We start from the raw sequence: 24321 nt of genomic DNA, 5'->3' as shown, positions 1-24321 counted from the left end.
AACTCACCGGTCGAGAAGCGTGTCGGATTGGATGCTAAGTATCAGTTCGGGGGTTGATAACGTGTAAGGCTCCTATGTAATATGACATGATATACAAATGTATCTAATTAGACTTTAAATCACAAATTAGATATGATTATACACTCCAAGACGCGAAAACACTTCAAATCAAGTGTTTGGAGTGACCCGGGTGACATCTAGGGACGTATAAGGCTCGGATATGGAGTTTACTCCTCAAGAGTAAACTCATAAGAGGGTTTACGGTTCTAATGACTCATTCCCCATGAGTTTACGGCTGTAAACTCATGGGTGGTGTGTTCTTGGATGCCACAAAGTCTTACAATGCACACGGGAAGGTTCTAGGGTCGATTTCATGGCTTAGGAAATGATCGGGACTTGAAATGGTCTTGGAAATGAGTTTAAGGTCTAAGGAGATGTTATTGGGGAGTTTACTACCTTAAACTCATGAGTTTACAACCATAAAATCATGTTTATCCATGAATTAAGGGCTTTGATGGTTGTAATTCAATCACATGTGATTCTAGGTCCAAAACTAAGCTTTTCAAGGGATTAAAGGCACCTTAACACCCTTTGTTGGGTGTTTACGGCCTAAGGAGGTGGCTTTATGGTCCAAGAATGTTCTTGGGCCGTAAACTCAAGTTTATCCCATTTGATGATGTTTTGGTGCATTTCTAGAAGGGTTCTAAGGATATAAGCACTCATGGAAGTTCATTGAAGGTGTTTAGGGGAAAACTAACTCCCAAAATGGTGTTTAAGGTCTAAGAATGAGGGTTTATGGTCCAAGCATGTTCTTGGATAGTAAAATCATGTTCATACATCAAATATCATGATTTTGGGGTCCTTAGTCCATCCATGCAAGTTTCTAAGTCGAATCTAAGCCCTAAGAGTGTTTTGGAAGGGTTTTATGGCACAAAAACCCCATTTTCATGAGTTCACGGCCTAGGGATGTTCTAGGACCGTAAACTCATGCTAATGGTCCCAATCCTCATAAAAATCTCGAATTTGAAGGTCTAAGATGCTAATTCATGAGTTAGGGAAGTTACCTTAGTGATTTGGAGCTTGTTTTGGATGATTTTGGCTAAGTTTCAGATTTTAGAGAGAGAGAGAGTAGTGAGAGAAAGTTTTTAGAGAGAGAGTAAAAGCCTCAAAATGATGTCACTCAATCCCTCATATAGGGGTTGAGTTTGTGGCCCGGAGGAATTCTACCCGATACTGCCGTTAGACGGTGCTTTTGGTCGAACCTGATAAATTTGCCGTAATTACGATTTACATGAAATAATAATTTTCCAAACAAATATGGAAAATATTTTTAATGATTATAACACATTCCGACATTTACGAAATCAAAATAACTGTCGTGTTAAAATTTATTTAACTCAAAGGTTAACGGAACGAATTTAATACAACGGATTTTTAATGACGTATCGGGTTACGACGATGGAACGAACTTCAGGTTGTTACAGTATCGTAAAAAGTGAGTTTGCGTAAAATACTTTTTAGCCTTAGTGATCTGATAGAAAGTCATAGTATACGTTAAACCGAGAGCGTGCATATAGATAACGTCCAAATCTAACTTTGTTAGAGGAAGATATGATTATTCTAAGATTTGGCATAGCGGTATGCAGCCCAGAAAACAAATTATAGATTGATCAATTTTTGGTTGACACAATCTAAATAAGAATCGAAGATCTTGTTAATAGGAACTCAACTATATAAAGACAGATGAAGACAAATTTCGGATGACAAAGTTATGAGTTTTTAACGGACTTTATCTGTCTAAGCCTGTTAAAATATAACTTTAAAAATAAAGTTGAAATTAGCCGAAGGAGTCTAAACGAAAGTTGTAGAAAACGTCACTACCTACATGTGGATATAAAGAATGTCAAAAATGGAGCTCGTATGCGAAAGTTATAGAATTTAGAAGTTAATTAAATTATGGGAGGATGCGCGGCTGACACGTGGTGTAATCCCTACCCTCCCTTTCTCTCCACGGCTTCGCATCGGATGTCGACACCTAGCCTTAGTATGTGCGGTGCAGGGCCTCATACGCCCAGTGTACCGAGTACGTGCAACGTACTCTAAAGTTCCAGCCAATAAATAGATGTGAGGATCACCCCCAAAAACTCACACCTTTCCCATTCTCTCTCTCTTAATTACTTTTCTTGGGCCCTATAATTCCCTAGTACTTCCCAAGTGCTAGAGGTAAGTCCCAGAGCGCTAGAAGAAGAGATTTCGGCTCAGAAGTTCTGCCCCTGCAGAGTCTGGCTCCTAGCTAAACCCCCTTGTAAGTGAGGTATGCTTACCCTACTTTAAGTATAACTTATGTTTAAGTTCATTATCGTTATTATGAACCTATAAACAATATATGTGCTAAGTATTATAAATTATTCAAAGTTTTATTTTAATACCTTTTAACTGTTCGCGGTACGGGGAATTTTGTTTTAAAGGGCCGCATAGGGTGAGAACATCTTAAATGCCAAAATGATCCTACTCTCCAGTGTTTCCTGTCTGGCCCCTGTTTGTACATAATAGTTGAAAATTATTGTTTAACTCTTATATAATAGAAGAAAAACACTGTTACGTAAACTAATAATTAGTCGCAATAAATATTAGACTAAGTTCTAGTGATAATGATACTAGGTTCCGTTGAAGGAAAATAAAATTGTTAGAAGCGATGCACTGCCCAAGATTGGAGTCATCACTTTAACAAGTGAGTGCATAGTTACTTTCATCTTACATGTAGATATGAGATATTTAATATGAATTACGTGCTATGTGTGCATATTATATGTGTTCTTGATATCTATGTTGGATGAACAAAATATACATGATTTGTTCGATTTAAACTGTATATGTATTTTATACCTATAATTATGATGGGTAAAGATGGGTAGATGATATAGATGATGAAATAAATGATTAGATGCCCCAATGTTTAAGCTGATCAAGTCATTTAGCAGAGTATAGATGACGACCACATATTATTCTAGACAGTCTAGTGGAATGCTGGCAGACTCGCAACCTGTAGGTGTTTTTGAACTATGTTATCAGTAGGTGTACTCTATCCCCCTCATGGTTTCCTTTTTGACATATATTGCTAAGGAGTCTGCTAACCAGTGTTGTCCATCCTGATGAAAATACTTAGGCTAGGTCCTTTAATTTAGATGTTTTAGGGACAGAAAGTGAGGATAAAAGGAACGGGTAATCGGGTTGATTGAGTTGATGAAAATGAATACACTTAATTATTGTGGGTTGAAAACCCTATGTGCTCACTAGGCTCCCAAGCTTGACCCACTCAGTTTCTTGTATTACTGGTAGTGGCCATAGAGCACAAGAGTGATGATCTGATGAGAGATTAATGGATTATAGGCCATTAGAATAATAGATGTTGTAAGGCCTATATTATTTCTGTTTATGTTTATGTACTGTATTGATAATGACATCCCAACATTTTTAATATAATGAAAACATATTTCTTCGGAAATGATTTGATAAATTACTTATCATATTTTTGGGAACAAATTCTGCAACATATTTCTTCAAAAGGATACTCTGATTTTCAAATAAAGCATAAACAAATAGGTCTTTTCTGGCAGTGAAATTGGGGATGTCACAGACAGTGTAACGTATCGCTCATCAAAGTACTCCACCATAGCGGTCTTAATAGATCTAAACATCTCCGGAATTTGTTCCTGGAAGAGGGAAACAAGCTCTTCCTGAAGGATCTCCCTAACCTGATCCTCAGTCAATGTTGTCCCATCATAGCCACCTAATCCGGATCCTGCCTCAAATCATCACGTAATCACCATACTTAAAATAAAGCAGGGAGATAACATAGTAAATGTGTATCATACTAGGGGAACCAACTCCCAACAAAGCCTTGGGGATTGTGACTTCCCTCCTACACATACGGGTCATGTGCTTCCAGTCGTACAGGCCCATACTACCTTCTACACCTACCTGTATTTACCTCAGAGGATCATCACAACGACCCTAACAATACATACTAGCATACACATACACTTTATACTCACTTCCTATAGGAAGGCTAAACTATGCAACTAGTTAGCTAACCTTACACAAATCATCCATGAAACATCCACCAACCCTACAACAATCGTGTGTGCTAGTTATACATAACACTAGATACTATAGATAGTCGAATCAAGTTTGATTCTACCCTATTACCTTCATCATTAAAGAACAAGAAATATGGCCAAACCAAACATTCTTAGACTATAAAATCTTAGTTATGTACAGTTATGATGCATACACTAAGCAACTACAGTAATGATGTCAATTTCATTAACGAAAGAACACTATGCTACCAGGCATCATATAATCATGCAATTCTATCATGCAATTCCTGAAGATCCCTAGCCTATCACTATCATGTTGTTCTAACATATCACAATTTCAAATAATAGTGTGGTAATTTGGGCTCTACTTACTGGCTTCCGATGATCGTACACATCACATTCTCTTTAATTATAGTGAAAACAATTTGAAATCATTTTTAAAAATCTTTTTCCTTAGTTTGAGATTGGATTTAAACGAGTGTTCCTCGAGTTCACTCGAACCAAGGCTCTGATACAAACTTGTAACGTCATAAAAATAACAATAAATTTAAACTTTTAAAAATTAACCCAAAATCATAAAATATTTGCAAAATATTTTTCAAAACATTTTCCAACATCAAAGTCTCCAAGAATCAAAAGTCATAACAAGAGGATGTGTATGGTCACTTCTTTGCCTTCCCACAGTCATCCGAAGAGAGTTTCCTTCAAAGTACCACCACATAAACATAATAACAAACAACATGCATACAGAGCCTTCAGCTTGACTGGAATGCCACACCGACCTACAAACTATCTGGAACGTTCACAAAATCTTCAGCATGACTGGAACGCCTCACCGGGCCTTCAACCTATCTAGACTTTTCTCGGGGCCTTCGACCTGACTGGTATGCCTCTCAGGCCCACAGTCTATCCCGGACGCCCTGGGTCTCTTGGCTTTGATTCAACATTAGTCTTCCGCATCCGAACCACACATAACATGTTGACATATGCATAACATATAATATACACATAACTAGTTAACAACATTAGGCAGATCTTATATATCACTAAGCATAACATCATCCTATATTCCAAGATAACGATTTAATAGATCACTACAACACGGCAACATACTATCACATAACATGATATCTAATTTAATGGTTCGGCCTTGGTACCTTCGATCCGCAAGTAAGTGAGGAACACTCACCTCACAATCTGGACAAAAGCTAAGGAGGTCTCGGCTCTGAATCTCAGCTCCAATCGACACCTCTTCTAAGCAAGTGACCAATCTCAATCAATATCCCAAAATACCCAACATAACCTTAAGGTCAAACTTGGTCAAAGTCCATATGTTAACTAAGTTAACCTAGTCAAGTCAACTTAGCAAGCGTATACGGGGCGTACTCTGGAGGTAAGTTGGGCGTACTCCTCTATTAACCGCGTACGTTGGGCATAATCCCACATACGCTCGGCCTAACCCCAGACTTCTTCTTTTTCCCATTAAGCGCTTAATATAACATCTTAAGACGTCCAAATGGAGATCCAAGGTCAAAATTTCATTAGGAGTCATGAATTTTCCAACTTTATGACCTTGCATGTTGAATAAGTGCTAAATCCCTACGCAACATCTTAATGCCTTAAGACTCTCAATGACATGCATGGTACAAAACGAACCATTTGGACTCCATCTTTGTGACTCAAAACCCTTACAATGGTCTGAAAGGATAATTGAAGGGGTCAAGAACATGCTTTGTTCAGGAATAATAATTTTGGGACCAAAAAGCATCATTAAAACACCCATTTCTAGATCTATATGATGGAGGAATAAAGTTGCAAGCTTTATACCTTCAAAAGGTTGCCAATGAGGTATAAATCTTAGATTCAAAGTGCTTCACTCCTCAAAGGCGAGCTTTATTCCCTTCCTTCTTCTTTAAAGCACAAAAACACACACTTTTAAGCTTGGAATGGCTTCACAAGGTAAATTAGGCTTTCAAGAACGTTCTAAGAGAACGGTGGCTGATGAGGTGAGGGGAAATGAGGCTATAATGGGGTTTAAATACGAGCTAAACCCAAAAAATAGGGTTTCCATATCTGGAAAGTACGTCACACATACAAAATGTACGCACAACGTACTAGGCGCATGCATGGCGTACTCCCTTAAAGCTAATTTATGAAAATGCAACTAGGTCCCTTTTCACACACTTTCTTGAACTTAGGGACCAAAATGCAACATAATTAAATTATAGGGTCAAATTTAGAACTACTTCATCATTGGGATGTGATATTATGACGAATGGTCATAGAGTATACCTAGTAGTGAGTGCGACATGTTCTAAGGAACTTGTTATATGATGACTAGGTGTTACACTACTCTAACATCCATTGATGGGTTATCTATGTTATACATGATTTATGTGATAAATTGTTAAATAAAAATAAATTGATACTAGAGAAATTGATTATTCTGAGAGATAAATATCTGATTGAAAGATTGATTCTGATTAATGATATAGATTATAATTGAGATATACATTACATTAAAAGATAGATTATTTCTGAGTAACTGCGTAGATTAGATTTGTGATATATACGGTGCTTATGATATTTGTCATATGTGATATATAAATTATACATAGATCTAAATAATTGACTTTTGTTGATAAATTATTCATTTCAACGAGATAGACCATTTTCGAGAAATACATTACAACTGATATAGCATTGATGAGAAATAAATCAACGGTTGAGAGACGGATTATTAATTGAGAGATAAAGCTTAATTGATAGATTAATTGTGAGTGAGAGATTTATCTTGATTAATTAAATTTAGAGAGAGAGAGAGAGAAAGAGAGAGAGAGAGAGAGAGAGAGAGAGAGAGAGAGAGAAGATATAGATAGAAAGAGAGAGAGATAATTAATCGAGAAAGTGATCACACTTGAGAAATAAATTATTGATTTAGTGTAACAACCATTAATTTTATGCTAAATTTAAACTTTTTCAATCATAAATAAAAACCAAATAGCATTGTTTACAAAATGTTTTCAAATCCTTTTCCATCAGAGTGTCGCAAAAATCATAACATAAGGATGAGGAGCGGTACGGTCACGCCTTCGCCTTTCCATGATCACCTGAAGTACCTGAAATAATAAACTGAAAATTGTAAGCCCGAGGGCTTAGTGAGCTACCCCCAAAATACCAATACCACACTGATAATACCATATCAGTAATAATCAATCAATCAATCAACATGCATACTGGGCCATCGGCTTGACTGGACCGCCCTACAGGGCCTACAGTCTATCTGGATCTATCCCGAGCCTTCAGCATGACTGGTCCACCATGTGGGCCTACAGTCTCCTCGGACCGCTCATAGGGTGTGTTGGCCTACAGCACAAAGTAGGTCTGCCTCAACCCAACCGACAAGCAAATACTATGTGCGCATAACTATCATATACTGGCATATATAAACATCAAACATATTTATCACTGGTCATCAATCATAGAATTCTCTCGTAACTAGAGTATCGACCTAGCAGGTTACTAGCATACCAATCCCTACGGATCATAAGAGCATAGCATACTCTCTACCCTGATTCCCATCTAACAGATTATAACCACATATAGCATACCATAAGAATAACAACTAAAGGGCTGACCTTGGTGTCGTAGACCCTATCTGGATCTATCCCGAGCCTTCGGCATGACTGGTCCACCATGTGGGCCTACAGTCTCCCCGGACCGCTCATAGGGTGTGTTGGCCTACAGAACAAAGCAGGTCCGCCTCAACCCAACCAACAAGCAAATACTATGTGCGCATAACTATCATATACTGGCATATATAAACATCAAACATATTTATCACTGGTCATCAATCATAGAATTCTCTCGTAACTAGAGTATCGACCTAGCAGGTTACTAGCATACCAATCCCTACGGATCATAAGAGCATAACATACTCTCTACCCTGATTCCGATCTAACATATTATAACCACATATAGCATACCATAAGAATAACAACTAAAGGGCTGACCTTGGTGCCGTAGACCCTATCGATATGGTGAGGATAACTCACCCCGCAGATGTTGACTTGAAAGGTAAACTCCAACTCTCGGATCACTTAACACAGGCTCCACCACCTATTATCATAGTTCAACATACTCATAAGTCCTTAACCTTATAAGGTACTCCATAACCCACTAGTTAACCATTGGTCAAAGTTAAAGTCCTCAGTCAAGGTCAACAGTCCATGTTGAACTTAACTCGCCGAGTTCCTTGAAGGACTTTCCAACTCACTGAGTCATCGGGGTGACTCGTCGATTTCCCTCGATTCCAAATCAAACTTTAGGGCCACCCGTCGAGTTTCCTCCTTGCAACTCGACGGATACACATGCATACATATCCTGGAAAAAACTCATTCGACTCGCCGAGTTGTTCATCCAACTCATCGATTTCATGGCCATCTTCATGTGACTAGCCGAGTCGACCTTGCGACTCGTCGAGTCGATGCAGTCCTTTTTCCATACAGACCTATTTTGAGCCATACAAGGACTCCAAATCACAAATCCAAACTTCTAGGGCATGCTTTTCAGTTAAAGTTGCAAACTTTACGTGCATGCATGGCTATAAAGGCTCTAAATGCCTATTTTAAGTTCTTAATGGAACTTCGTGCTGAAGAGGGACCTTAATCATGACCAAAACTGAAACTTTATGCTTCTAGAGTCCAAAGAGGGTCCAGATCTGAAGTTACAACCTCAGATCTAGCCCATAGCTCATCTTTCCAACTTATTATCTCATCAAAACCCTAAAACTCAACCAATAGAAGAGATTCATAAGGAAAAAGGCGATGTGGTTACCTCCAGAAGATGATAACTGAGATAAGAGTTGATTCCCACACTCTACTTGCTCCAATATCCTTCTCCTCCAAGCCTTCACCCTCCAAATATCCTTATTTCAAGCTTCAAACATACAATGGGAACACACACATATTAGGGTTTAAATGGGCTCTCAAAGACTGCAAAGAGGCCAAATGAGGCTAAGGCTCCTTTAAATAGAGGTGCAAACCCCGGAATTTAAGGTTTCTTCTGCCAGCTACTACTCGTCAAGTCCCAATATGGACTTGTCGAGTAGGTCAGTTAACACGCGATCCACTCCGCTGCTACTCGACGAGTAGGTCAACCAACTCATCGAGTAGAGCTTAACCCAATAAGTCTTATTTAAACAATACCTGAGAACCTGGGTGTTACATTTAGTGGTAGATTATTACTGAGAGGTTAATTATGAGAACACTATAATTGATTTGAATTAAAAGCTATTAAGAAAATGAGTTATATGGGATTTATTTAATTTATATGATTATGTTTTAGTAGTTGTTATTCATTAAGTTGTGAGCTTACGTTGTTATGTTGATTTATTTTGCAGTTATATTAATGTGACGTCTAGCTCGATCCTGTACTTGTACTTGAAGCCAATGCGATCCTTGTAATACCTTCTTGTATGTCAGTTCGTCATTGTACACCAAATTATACTGTAAAATTTTAAATTAGAAATGAAAATTTTGGGGTGTACTTGGTATGAAATCATGGGGTTTAGAGAGAGTTTTATTGGTAGAAGTGATAACGTCCTAGTACATGCCAAAATCGTCCACGAAGGTGACAAATGTTTCCGAGGACGACGAAACTCTACTTTTCACTAGAAAAACTTCTTTCTTCAATGTCTTACATCGTTTTCCCTCATTTTTTTACCCCGAATCACAATAATACAAATATCATCAAAGTATGTCCATTCTTAACGTAAATTACTTCTATTAGACTTATAAAAACAAGGAATAAAAGCATGTAAAAATTGACAGATCAGTTTTCATTATAGTTTATCTAATATGTTTGGAAGAATTGAAATCTTGTTATGGAACTTGAAATGGAACAATGACTTACCACCCATTGTGTCATGTGCATTAAGCTGTGGAGCTTGATTCTCCCTCTAGCCTCATAGTAGCTAAGCAGACCAACATGGACATGTCAGATTCGTGACAAACTTTTTTTGCTCTAGACCTTATTTGCATTAATTAACATGGGCAGGTCAGATTCGTGACAAACTTTTTTGGCTCTAGACCTTATTTGCATTAATTAAGGACAATTTACTTATATAAATAAATCCTATATGAATTGATGTAACCCTAAACTAAAGAAAAAGTACAATTCGACTGTTATAATAAAATCTCTCACTTTTTTTCTCTATCTCCCTCTCTTTTGTTTCTCTTGTTCAGCCGTATATGTAGCTAGATTTATCAGATCGATTGAACCATGTTAAACACTATGTTTTTGTCTTTTGTTTGCATTATTATTTTGTGCATATACAAAATTGTTAATTGTTTCTTAAAGTGCTTTAAATCTAAGAATATGTTTGGTTGGTTGATAAAATGATATTAATGCATTTATTACTTATATTTAAGTATAATTCTTTTACTTATTAAAATTTATAATTTTGCTTTTTATCATTCCGGTGTGTGTGTCTATATATATATATATATATATATATATATATATATATATATATATATATATATATATATATATATATATATATATATATATATATATATATATATATATATATATATATATATATATATATATAGGTATTTTAACCTTTTAGTAAAAACTATAGAATGAAATTAACCCCCACCCTCCCTAAGAATGACATAGTTCATTGACATATAACTTTGAGAATTTCTACGACAATTGGCAACCAAACACCCCATGAAATGGAATGTCGAATTCCACTTCCTTTAGAATGCATAAAATACGCTCCATGTTGCGGAAGCTTCCCAAAACACTCCAACAATCAATTAGTGAATGTTTTTTATTGAAAAAGTAGATTATGCTATAAAATGATCAATTAGTGAATGTTTTTTATTGAAAAAGTAGATTATGGTATAAAATGATCAATTAGTGAATGTTTTTTTTATTAAAAAAGTAGATTATTATATAAAATCGATAAAAGTCAACGTAGGTCCACATAAGGTGTATATCCCATGTTCACAATTCATTTACTAACACGATTCTATCATATATGCACATTAGTGAGTAAAGAATTTTATGTTTGTATATGAAGTTCCAAACTCAACAATACATATATGGAAAATAATCAAAGAGACAACTGACTTGTTACCTTTTGACTTAGTAGACTTGACATAAAGAAAACTTAATTCAATAAACTATATATGAGTGTTTTTTATTTACAAAATTAATGCATTAAGAACAAGTTAATAAAAAAATCAGCAGATTATTTTTTTTTTCCAATGAATGGGAACTTTCTTACAAATTCGTTTTCATACTCTTTTATTCCAATTTCACCAAGTGTGCAATCATTTCCTCAAAAAAAAAAAAAATAAAATAAATAAACATCCTATAATTTGTACCGACAACACTTAAAAGGAAAAAAATAAAAATATTCTTAATAGGCTAATTGTATATATACCCTCAATTGTTTATTGTACCCTCATGTGTGAGTGAGTAAGTATGTACCCTCTATGTTTAACTTTTTTATTTCACTAAGAGGTACACATACTAATACCCTTATTATATAATAAAATTTCCTTTATTTATACTTTTTTATTCTCTAAAAGAACAACTGAAACTTATTCATTAATTGGGTGCACCGTATAAACAGATAAACAAAGAGATGTCTGTGTCACCAAAAGAAAATTACAAACACAAAACAAACATCAAAACCAAGCAAAAAGCTAAACAAATTGTGCAAATGGTTGGTGTTACTTTGGATAGTGAAATCATGACTTGGATAGTCATTGGTTTTTATTGCAAATTAACCTTAGGAGCTCCTAGTTGTATGGTGGAGTTACAGGACAAATGCTTTGTTTAAGTCAAATTCTTCAGAAGATGATAGCAAAGGTTCCTGAAAGTTTAGCAATATATGAGCACCCCATTCTAAGACAATAGAATCAATAAACATTTAGTTACATAGAAAAGAAGATAATATAAGATAACAACATTTGGTGAATATTGAATAGACACCGATGCCAATAGGACAAAGAATGCAATATTTTTGTCGTACCCAAAAAGTTGGAACAAGGTGGGGGCGTGCACTTGCTCTTGACCGTACGAAAGACATAAAGCAGTACTTGTCATCCCCATCTTAAAAAAAATTGTTGTAGAAAGTTTGTCTAGTCCATTGACTTTACAAAAGACATAAAGTAGGACTTGTCATCCCCATCTTAAAAAAAATGTTGTAGAAAGTTTGTCTAGTCCATTGTTTTAACTATCTACGACTTCCTAGTTGATTTCAACATTTGTTTCAGAGGTAAATTTTCAGGAACATTCCGTCTCATGAAAATTAGAACACTCTTATAGTTAAAGATAAAATTACTTGTTTCTCATTTTATTTTTTTGACAAGCAAACTTGTTTCTCATTATTACTAGTTAACAACTTGATTTCAAATCAATAGATTCCCTATGTTATCTTAAAGCATTTTGAACTACTTACCAGTTACACACTTCAATAAAAGTTGCATGTTTCGTAAAAATTGCATTTTTTATGGCAGATTCGAATGCCTTTCTACTCAAATCTAATCACAATCATCAGTTTAGCTTCTGAATGTAAATCGGATTATTTTCCAACATCAAAAATAACAATCTTAATTTGTTGGTATAAAATGTTAATAACAACATAAAAGTATCATAACAGAAACATTTCTTGAAGGTAAAAGATCCAAAAAGTTTCAAATATGGAACAGAAAACAACCGTGGTTGAATCACTAAAATTTATAAGCAAAGATTGGGACATCATTAGGTCATACAAATCAATAATCGAATCTAACCTGTAGTCTTTCACGGTGAAACAATCCACTGAGACTGAAAATTTTTTTCTTGGCTGCCAATATATTATCATGCATTGAAGACAAGACATTAGCATAAGTAGCTTTGGAGTTATCCGAAAGTGCTTTCCGAAAAGTGTGCGTCATAGCACCTTCCATTTGCTTTCCTGACTCTGAGAAAGCCTGCACAAATTCGGATTTTATATTTGATTAAAGTTATTAATCATGTTATGATTAAACAAACAATTATTTTTATTCAACATCACATCAGGACAAAAAGGTATAATGATCATTTATTCTCGTCCATTCAATAAAAATGTCTTTGCTAATACAACACTTAATGCAAAAAGGCCTTGATAAAGAATGCGAAGAAAATGAGAATTCCCCATAAAGTCCTAACTTGTCACAGATCTTCCATGATTTTTCCTTCCATTTTCCTTAGTATGCCGTTACTTTCTCAAATAATTTCTTAGCCTCATTAATTCAGACAATACTTTATGCAGACTGTACTTAATGGGAAAAAGAAGACACAGGTCTCTAATATCAAAGCCAAAGATTAAAAATAATAATACCAAGAAAGAAAGAAAAAAAAAACTGACATAAACCCCTTAAACGATAGAAGATATCATAGAAAAAGAAAGATTTACTCACAGAAGTATCTGCAGCAAGTTGATTATCTTCACACGCACTGATAGAAATGGCAAGCCCACCATTAGTACCTTTATATACACCAGATGGGGGTTTGTTATCTGACCAACAATGCCTGCCAAAGAACCAAAAATGCATTTTAAAGTTCAGATATCAAGACATGTGGAAGTAGAAAGTCCCTAGAAGAAGGAATATTGTGATGCCAAAACTTGAACTTGATGCCTCACTTATGGATTCCCACCTTCTTACCACTAGGACAAGTATTAGCATGGGGGGACACTTTCAGAATAGAGTAATTTGTACAAAAAAGATATGGTAATAGGGCTTACTCTTTTGTGCTATAGACATGTGATAGGTCAAGTATAGTTCCACTGTGACAAGCATCTATGATGGCATGAAGTTTGACACCTTTCTTGAGAGGCCTGACAATGGTGTCATTGATTTCATTATCAATGATCATTCCTGCAGTCTTAAAATCTAGAGGACATATTGTTTCATCAAACCCATCCTGCTCGTCATCAAAAAGATCAGGCTGCCTTAATCCATGACCCGAAAAATAGAACACCAGTGAGTCTCCATGCTGGTTGTCCTTCACGAGCCACCTCAAAGCTTCTTGGATATTTCTTTTTGTTGGATGAGGGTGTGACTCCATTTCTGCATGTTCTTTCACAATGTGGAGGCAATCATGTATGGACAACGTAGGAGCATTTATATATAGGGATTAAAGTGAAGGCAATCATGCATTTATGCATATATATACAGATTAAAGTGAAAGCATAGCAATATGTACGTACCTGCAAGAATGTGGATAGAGGCACTTGGAAACTTAAACCGTGTCATTAGGAATTCCTGCATTTGGGTCACATCATAGTTAGTTCCTTTGAGTTTATATTTCTGCTTATCGTAAGTTACACCACACAGAAGTGCACGCTTCCCTTTGATCGTTTCCCAGTTTCTTATTGTGTCAAGAGTTGACTTCTCATGGCTACTCAGAGAATTAGGAATGGTGGTTCTGTGTCTATGCAATATCTTTCTAAGGTAAACATGCGTTCCCTTCTTCTTTTTATCGCTAACAATTTCTTGACATTCAGGGCAACCGAAATCCTGATTCACTGCTGAAGATGACATTTTAGTTGATCAAATTAGAGGCGAAGTTAAGTGAACCGAAGAAAACTAATATGTATTCAAGAGGCTTAATGGTGCTAGTCGAAGTAATGAATGCTTTAGCGATTGTGAAACAGATGTATTTATATAACCTGTAAAGTAGAAAAGGTAGCAGCATGAAAAGGAACCTGATACGCCAACATATTTCGCTGTTTTTTTTTTTTTTTTTTTTTTTGAGCATCAGATTCTTTTCAAAATGTTTAATTAACATGTTGAAGTAGACGATCAGGAAGTTGATAGGCACAATCAAGGGACAATATTATCAAGTGGTACCCCACTTTTTAAGAATGTTTGTGGATCGTACTGCTATTGCACTTTTTAAGATAGTTGTTTCTGGCCGTTAGTATTGCATGCGTCTACACCAGCTGATGACACACAAACTACAGAATGATCTGAAATTGACGGAAACTTATATCAGATACGATTCACTGTTACAAAATTCAAAATCTTCCAAAGTTTTCTATTGGCAACTATGTTAACCGTTATTTTTTATTCTATGAGCCCTGCTGCAATAGAACATTAACTTAACTGAATTATTTAAAACACAAACCATATGCATAAACACTCAACGATTCAAGTTCTATTTCGATGCATCATAGTTCTACAACACAAGACTATAAGGAGTTCTTCCTTTTTTTACTTGTTAAGTCCCCTATGGATATGTGTGCTAATAGAGTGATATATACATGAAGCCTGTTACTTTTGTGGACGAAACTACCAATCAAAATCTTAATAAATGACCAGTTTACCATTAGGTTCGAAAATAATGCTAAATGACAAATGACTATTAATCAGGATTATAATTTTCTAAATTTTTTAAATTATAAATTTTGTAGTGCATGTTCAAATAAATAGTACTAACTTAAGCTATTTTCAAATAATTTTATGCACATCAACATCAAAATCAAAAGATCAAAAAAATTCACTACTAGAAGTCTTTAATGACAGGTATTTATGACAGGGCCTTAATGACATGCGTTGCTTGTCATTAAATATATATTTTCTATTAGTGCAAATCAACACATGTTTGCAGTTCTAGCAAAATAAATTAAAAACTTAATGGAATAAATTCACACCAAATGAGTACCGTTTTGTAGGTTTTTTTAGAATAAACTAGAAATGATAAAAAAAAAAATAGTAGTCACTCAAAACCACTACTATGTGATTTTGGGAATTTAAAAAAAAATAAAGAAATCGCAGCATCATGCACGGTTGTAGTGCTCTTAAAATAATCTAAAGAAATCGCTTTTTAAAAATACAAAAAAGATTGAGTATTAAATTATTGAAAATAATAAAAGACCATATCAATCATGTTGAGAAGGTGTGAAAAAAAATGTGGGGTTAGTTTGGTATATAGGATAGTCTTAATTCACAAACCGATACATTCTTATCTTAACCCACTAAGATTGTTTATATATTAAGTTAAAAAGAAACACTTTTATTGTAACACCCAAAATCAGAAAGTTCAAGAAAGGAAATAAAACCCTAAGTCAAAGGGTCAACTCGTCGAGACAAGGGAGCAAAGGGTCAACTCGATGAGTCCGAGCGGGATTCGGATCGAGGAGTAAGTGACCGACTCGGCGAGTCGGAGAATGGAGTCGGCGAGTCCGGTCTGAAGAGAGAAACCCTAATCTCGGGGGTTGTACCTTATTTAAGGGATGTTATGTCCCTTCCTCAACCTCTATATCATCCTAGAGAACCTGTAAATTCTAGATTTCGTGTGAGCTTCCATCATTTGAGGGAAAATAGCTTTGGAGGAGGGAATCTTTGAAAGGAACTTGAAGATCAAGAGGGTTGCTTCAAAGGAGAGGTGTAGATCCGAGAACTATTTCAGTTTGTGCTCATCTTGGAGGTAATAAGTTGTTATCTTCCCTCCTTTGCATCTAGATCTATCTTGGTTATCAGTTTTGGGGCTTTTATGCCATGTCCTTGAATCATTTCGAGTTAGAGCCCAAATCTGAAGTTGCTACTTCAGATCTAAGTGTATTCTGGCCTAGATCATCATAAAGCATCAGTCTTTGGGTTGGTTATTAAGCCTCTTTGTTTTAAACCCTAGTTTGTAGTGTTTTGAGCCTTGATCTCCTTAGTTATACGTAAAGTTTGCAACTTTACATGGGGAATGGACTTTGGAAGTATGGATCTATTATTTGGAGCCCTTGCATGGCTCGAAAAGCCACTGAATGGATTAAGAACTCAAACGACTCGGCGAGTCACATGGGTGGACTCGGCGAGTTGGATGAAGTTAGGCAGGAACTCGGCGAGTAGGAAGAACAACTCGATGAGTCTGTTGAAGATTGCCTTGGACTCGGCGAGTCTGTTCTTGGACTCGGTGAGTCATGTCGCGAAACCCCAAACCCTTCGAGTTAAGACTCAGATCAGTGAGTTGAGTAGGGACCCAGTGAGTTGGACAGGTCAGGACTTAGAAATCAGTAGACTCGGCAAGTCATGGTCTGACTCGGCGAGTCGAGTCGCAAATGAAAGGGATTTCAGAGCTTATGAACTCGGCGAGTCAGTAGGCTGACTCGGCGAGTAGGGTCAACCTGGAAGGTTGACTGTGACCAGGACTTTGACTTTGACTTTGACCAGAGTTGACTTAGTTGAATTTTGAAGGACTATCAGACTAAGTATCATTTTGATATTGGTAGCTCAGAGAGCTAGAGGAGTAGCGGCTCAGAAGGTGGTCAGTTAGCAGTTAGAGGGTTATCAGTAGAGCTCAGCAGTTCAGGTGAGTTTCCTTCGAGTAGGAACGGGTCTAAGGCCACAATGTCAGCCCGTTTAGCTAGTAGTAGTTTCCGGACTTCGGTCTGATGCAGTAGTTAGTATGTTTGATGCCTTTGTGGCTCAAACAGGATTTATGTGTTATGTGTTCCGGGCTACGGCCCGATGCAGTATGCAGTATATGTGTTCATGCTAGTTGATATGTTTATGTTATGCTATGTTCAGTCAGCTTACGGACTTCGGTCCGATGCAGGGGATAAGGTCCCAGTCAGTTTCCGGACTTCGGTCTGATGCAGGGGGGCAAGGCCCCAATTAGTCCGCTTATGCTAGATGATATGTGTTATGCTAGTTTATATGTGTTTATGCTATACTATGATCAGTCAGTTCCGGACTTTGGCCCGATGCAGTTAGTTCCGGACTTCGGTCCTCGTCGCTCACACCCCCTCCACTAGTCCCTTGTCTGTGGTGCGACCCACCATGATGCCTCTCTGAAATACAACACAAGATATCAGAGACTCGTTCGGGTGTACACGCACTCGATACCCCCAACCCTACTTGGTCTCTGGTACCCTAAGGATTCTTACTTGGGTTGCACACTAACCCGGTGCCTTCGGTAGTACGGGCCCAATACTACCGTCCACACCGTATCAACATTCATCCCAAGTCCTCCTCCCAGAGTCCCAAATCCCAAGTACTCTACTCTTTCTACTCATATGCTACTTGCTAGCTGACCTCTCATAAGTTCCTCGCTGCTATCTAAAGACTCTCAAGCATCCCTAGCAGCAAAACTCCTAGACTAAGCATCATATATATCAGGCTACTCTAGTCCTAATAAGGATACCTAGTCTACTCTAGCATGCATAGTATAGCTCATCATATAACATAACATAATATATCTCGTAACACTTATTACAAGGGTACCATTCAGGCGCTGGCTGATCGTACACACGGCTCTACTCTGTTTGTCTTAAAACTCTTTTTACTCTTTAAAAAAAAATTAGTTTCATTATCAAAATTTTTCCTCAAATCCTCAGTTTGAGTTCAGATACGCCCGAAGATGCATCCGAATCCCTCGAACCAAGGCTCCGATACCAACTTGTAACACCGTAAAAATTTAAACAATTTTTTTCACATTTTAAAAACCATATAATTTCATTCACATCCACATCTTAAAACATTGTATCATCATTATCTTAATACAAAACCCCAAGATCAAAACATATGAACTCCAGTGTGCATGTGTACAAGTCATGTCGGCGCCTTCCCGCGATCATCTCTGGTACCTGAAACACAACACATAACACTGTAAGTATAATTGCTTAGTGAGTTCCCAAAAATAACATTCTAACACATATTAGCCATTCGAGGCTATAACTCTGTTGACCCTCTGGTCAATGTGTCTTAGTGGAACCTTCCAGTCCCAACTCTCTATGGGCCCTCTAGCCCTAACTCTATGGACCCATTGGTCCTACTCTGTATACTCTGAATCATGCATATCACATATCACAATAAATCTCAACACATAAATAACATGCAAATATAATGGCACATAACTCTAAAATACACTGTCACATATCTCTGTACCACACTAGGTAAAGTATAGTGAGAAGACTCACCTCAGATGTCTCGGTAAATCTCTGACTCGGTAGAAATACGATCTAGCCTCCGCCTAATCACATAAAGTAAATATTCTCATAAATATAACTCTTAATACTAGAATCAACCCTCTATTGGCACCCTCAGAAGGCAAAAGACCATTTTACCCCTCTTTTAGCTCAAATGCCACATTGTTGACCAAATCCTACAAGTCAACAAAAGTCAATGGTCAAACTTTGACCCAACTCGTCGAGTGCACTTGGGCGAATCGATGAGTCTACACGTGTCCACTAACTCTCTAGTCTCTCTTGGCACGTCCAGTTCCTCCCCTTGCTCGACGAGTCACACCTGGCATGAATCGCAGGGCCACCCTGACTCAACTCACCGAGTCTCAAGATCAACTGAGCGAGTTTCACTATGAACTCTAGTCCTCTAATCCCTCCTCTGACTCACTAAGTTATTCCCCCAACTCGTCAAGTCCACTCACTGAGTGATTTATGGGAAACCCTAACCCTACTCGCCGAGTCTGCCCTTGGACTCGGTGAGTTCATGCCATGCACAAACTCAAATGACCTCCTTGGTGATTTAGCCCCAAAAGTAACATCCTTAGCTCAACATAAAGCAAGTTGAGATAAGCTCTTTAGACCACTATGGGTCCAGATCTGAAGTTTCAAAGTGAATAGGGGCCATATCCTCACAATTTTCTTCCAATAATGGTCATAAAACTCTACATCTATGGGTTCCTTCAACAAAATAGATAAATGGGCGATATAATACCTCAAAGATGAAGTCACTTGCTCGAAATCCACAGATGCACAACCTCCTTGGTCTCCTCTAAGCTGGAAACACCTCCTTCTTGAAAGAATCAACCACAAAGATCAAAAAATGGCTCCTATCCTCTCACAAACGCTCTAGCTCCTTTAGGGTTTCTCACTGGGGTTTGGTAGCCGCAAATGACGGCCCTAAGGGCCTTTAAATAAGTCCCAAACCCAGGAAATTAGGGTTTCATAAAACAGTGTGGACTCTCCAAGTCCACTCATGAACTCGCCGAGTCCAGCCATGAACCCGGATAAGAATCTGCGACACTACTCGGCCAATCTAAGCACCAACTCGTCGAGTCCCTTCACATCCTCCAAAAATAAGAATAGAATAATATACCTGGGAATCCGGATGTTACATAGAGCCTTTAGCTTGATTGGAATACCGCACCAGCCTACAAACTATCTAGAACGCTCACAAAACCTTCAGCGTAACTGGAACGCCTCATCGGGCCTTCAGTATATCTGGACTGTTCTCTAGGCTTTCGACCTAACTGGTACGCCTCTCAGGCCTACAGTCTATCCAGGACGCCCTGGGTCTCTTGGCCTTCAGTCGATACTGGTCCGCCCCATCCTAACCACACACAACTTGTTGACATATGCATAACATATAACATACACATAACCAGTTAACAACAATCAAGCAGATCTTATATATCACTAAGCATAGCATCATCCTATATACCAGGATAATGATCTAATAGATCACTACATCACGACAACATACTATCACATAACAGGATATATAATTTAATGGTCCTACCTTGGTACCTCGATCCGCATGTACAATGAGGAAGACTTATCTCACGAATTGGACAAAAGCTGATAAGGTCTCGGCTCCGAATCTCAGCTCCAATCGACACCAATTACAAGCAAGTGACCAATCTCTATCAAAATCCCGAAATAACCAAAATACCCTTAAGGTCAACTTTGGTCAAAGTCCATATGTTAACTGAGTTAACCCAGTCAAGTCAACTCAGCAAGCGTCTACGGGGCGTACTATGGAGGTACGGTGGACGTACTCCTCTGGTAACCACGTATGTTGGGCCTAGTCCCAAGTATGCTCGGCCTAACCCCAGACTTCTTCTTTTTCCTATTAAGTGCTTAATATAATGTCTTAACATGTCCAAATGCAAATCCAAGGTCAAAATGTCATTAGTAGTCATAAAGTTTCCAACTTTATGACCTTGCATGTTGAATAAGTGCTAAATCCATAAATAAATAAATTAAAAAAAAAAAAAAAAAAAAAAAAAAAAAAAAAAAACACAACATCTTAATGTCTTAAGATTCTCAATGACATGCATGGGAAAAACCAGCCATTAGGACTCCATCTTTATGACTCAAAACCCTTCCAAGGGTATGAATGGATAGCTTAAGGGGTCAAGAACATGCTTTGTTCATTAATAATTTTAGGACCAAAAAGAATCATTAAAACACACATTTCTAGATCTATATGAAGGCGGAACAATGTTGCAAGCTCTATACCTTCAAAAGGTTGCCAATAAGGTACAATTCTGAGATCCAAAGTGCTACACTCCTCAAAGGTGAGCTTTATTCCCTTCCTTCTTCTTCAAATCACAAAAACACACACTTTTAAGCTTGGAATGACTTCACAAGGTAAATTAGGGTTGCAAGAACGCTCTAAGAGAATGGTGGCTGATGAGGTGAGAGGAAATGAGGCTATAATGGGGTTTAAATATGAGCTAAACCTAACAAATTACGCTTTTAATATCTAGCAAGTACGCCCCATGTATAAAATGTACGCCCAACATACTAGGACTCGCCTTAGTACGCTCAACGTACACATGTACGAATGGCGTACTCCCTCAAGAATAATTTATGAAAATGCTACTAGGTCCCTTTCGCACACTTTCTTGAACATAGGGACCAAAATGCAACATAATTAAATTATAGGATCAAATTTAGAAGTACCTCATCATCGGGTTGTTGTTATGACGAGTGGTCATAGAGTATACCTAGTAGTGAGTTGCGACATGATATAAGGAACTTGTTATGTGATGACTAGATGTTACACTACCCTAACATCCATTGATGGGTTATCTGTGTTATACATGGTTTATGTGATAAATTGTTAAAGCGAAATAAATTGATACGGGAGAAATTGATTATTCTGAGAGATAAATATCTGACCGAAAGATTGATTCTGATTGATGATATAGATTATGATTAAGAGATACATTACATTAAAAGATAGATTATTTCTGAGTAATTGCTTATATTAGATTTGCGATATATATGATGCTTATGATATTTTTCATATGCGATATATATAAATTATACAGAGATCTAAATAATCGACTTTTGTTGAAAAATTATTCATTTCTACAAGATAGATCATTTTCAAGAAATACATTATAACTGATAGACAATTGATGAGAAATAGATGTGCGGTTGAGAGACGGATTATTGATTGAGAGATAAAACTTAATTGATAGATTAGTTGTGAATGAGAGATTTAACTTGATTGATTGATTGAGAGAGAGAGAGAGAGAGAGAGAGAGAAGAGAGAGAGAGAGAGAGAGAATTAATCAAGAAAGTGATCACAATTGAGAAATAGATCATCGATTGAGAAATAAATTATTGATTTAGTGGTAGATTATTAATTAGAGGTTAATTATGAGAACACCAGTAATTGATTTTAATTAAAAGCTATTAACAAAGTAAGTTATATGTGATTTATTTAATTTATATGATTATGTTTTAGTATTTGCTATTCCCTAAGTCGTGAGCTTACGTTGTTATGATGATTTATTTTATAGGTATATTAATGTGACATCTAGCTCGATCTTGTACTTGTATTGGAGGCCAGTGTGATCCTTGTGATAACTTCTTGTATGTCAGTTCGCCATTGTACACCAAATTAAATTGTAAAATTTTAAATTAGAAATGAAATTTTTGGGGTGTACTTGGTATGAAATCATGGGGTTTAGAAAAGGTTTGATTGGTAGAAGTGATAACGTCCTAGTACATGCCAAAACCATCCACGACGGTGACGAATGTTTCCGAGGACGATGAAACTCCACTTTTCACTAGAAAAACTTCTTTCTTCAATGCCTTACATCGTTTTTATCTCATTTTTGAGCCCAAATCACAATAATACAAATAGCATCAAAGTAGGTCCATTCTTAACATAAATTACTTCAATTAGACTTATAAAAACAAGGAATAAAAGCATTTAAAATTGACAGGACGGTTTTCATTATAGTTCATATAATATGTTTGGAAGAATTAAAATCTTGTTGTGGAACTTGAAATGGAATAATAACTTACCACCCATTGTGTCATGTGCGTTGAGTTGTGGAGCGTGATTCTCCCTCTAACCTCATAATAGCTAAGCAGACCAACATGGGCAGTGTCATGGGTCAGATTCATTTCAAATTTTTTCGACTGTTATCAATAAAATTTCTCACTTTCTTTCTCTATCTCCCTCTCTTTTGTTTCTCTTGTCCAGCCGTATATGTAGCTAGATTTCTTTTGTTTGCATTTTGTTTCTCTTGTCCAGAAACACTATATTTTTTGTCTTTTGTTTGCATTATTATTTTGTGCATATACAAAAATTATTAATCGTTTCTTAACGTGCTTTAAATCTAAGAATGTGTTTGGTTGGTTGATAAAAGGATATTAATGTATTTATTACTTATATTTAAGTATAGTCTTTTTAATTATTAAAATTTAAAATTTTGACTTTTATCTTTTCGGTTTATAGTATATATAATATAGGTATTTTAGCCTTTTAGTAAAAACTATAGAATGAAATTGACCCCACCCTCCTTAAGAACGACATGATTCATTGTCATATAACTTTAATAATTCCTACGGAATTTGGCACCCAAACACACCATGAAATGGAATGTCGAATTTCACTTCCTTTAAAATACATGAAATACACTCCAAGTTGAGGAAGCTTCCTAAAACACTCCAACGATCAATTAGTGAATGTTTTTTTTATTGAAAAAGTAGATTATGGTATAAAATAATTAATTAGTGAATGTTTTTTATTGAAAAATTAGATTATGGTTTAAAATAATCAGTTAGTGAATGTTTTTTATTGAAAAAGTAGATTATCGTATAAAATGGATAAAAGTCAACGTGGGTCCACATAAGGTGTATATCCCACATGCAGAGTTCAGTTACTAACATGCTTCTATCATATATGCACATTAGTGAGTAAAGAATGTTCAGGCCCGTCCCAAAGGGTGGGTGATAGGGGCGACCGTTCAGGACCCATCTTTCAAAATGACCCAAATTTTTTTATGAAAATTCTTATATTTAGAAGATAATACAAGTAATTTTCTTTCAATTATTGAGTTATTATAAAAAGCTTGATGTCATTTATGTATTTTAAGGATCCATTTTTTTCTCTCGCTCTGGATCCAAAATATGTTTGGAACGGCCCTGAGAATATTCTATTTGTATATGAAGTTCCAAACTCAACAATAAATA

At 36.5% G+C, this 24321-nt stretch overlaps 1 protein-coding gene across 2 annotated transcripts; it reads right to left on the bottom strand.

Moving 5' to 3' along the window:
- Positions 1–11739: 11739 nt before the first annotated feature.
- Positions 11740–14761, bottom strand: LOC145018726 (metacaspase-1-like). 2 transcript variants are annotated; one of them, XM_078976582.1, is made up of 5 exons: positions 14356–14761; positions 13891–14224; positions 13565–13676; positions 12917–13096; positions 11740–11994 (listed from the first exon to the last, which is right to left on the bottom strand). In XM_078976582.1, exons 1-5 carry the CDS (start codon positions 14687–14689, stop codon positions 11938–11940), a joined length of 1017 nt encoding a protein of 338 aa, XP_078832708.1. In that variant the 5' UTR covers positions 14690–14761; the 3' UTR covers positions 11740–11937. The 2 variants fall into 2 exon arrangements, with proteins under 2 accessions (XP_078832708.1, XP_078832709.1); XM_078976583.1 differs by having other exon boundaries at positions 13891–14215.
- Positions 14762–24321: the final 9560 nt, after the last annotated feature.

Source organism: Lactuca saligna, chromosome 9 (assembly GCF_052625555.1).
Source record: "Lactuca saligna cultivar CGN05327 chromosome 9, ASM5262555v1, whole genome shotgun sequence".
Lineage (NCBI taxonomy): Eukaryota > Viridiplantae > Streptophyta > Magnoliopsida > Asterales > Asteraceae > Lactuca > Lactuca saligna.
Note: the sequence above shows the minus strand (reverse complement) of the source record. Positions and strands in the feature narration are given on the sequence as shown.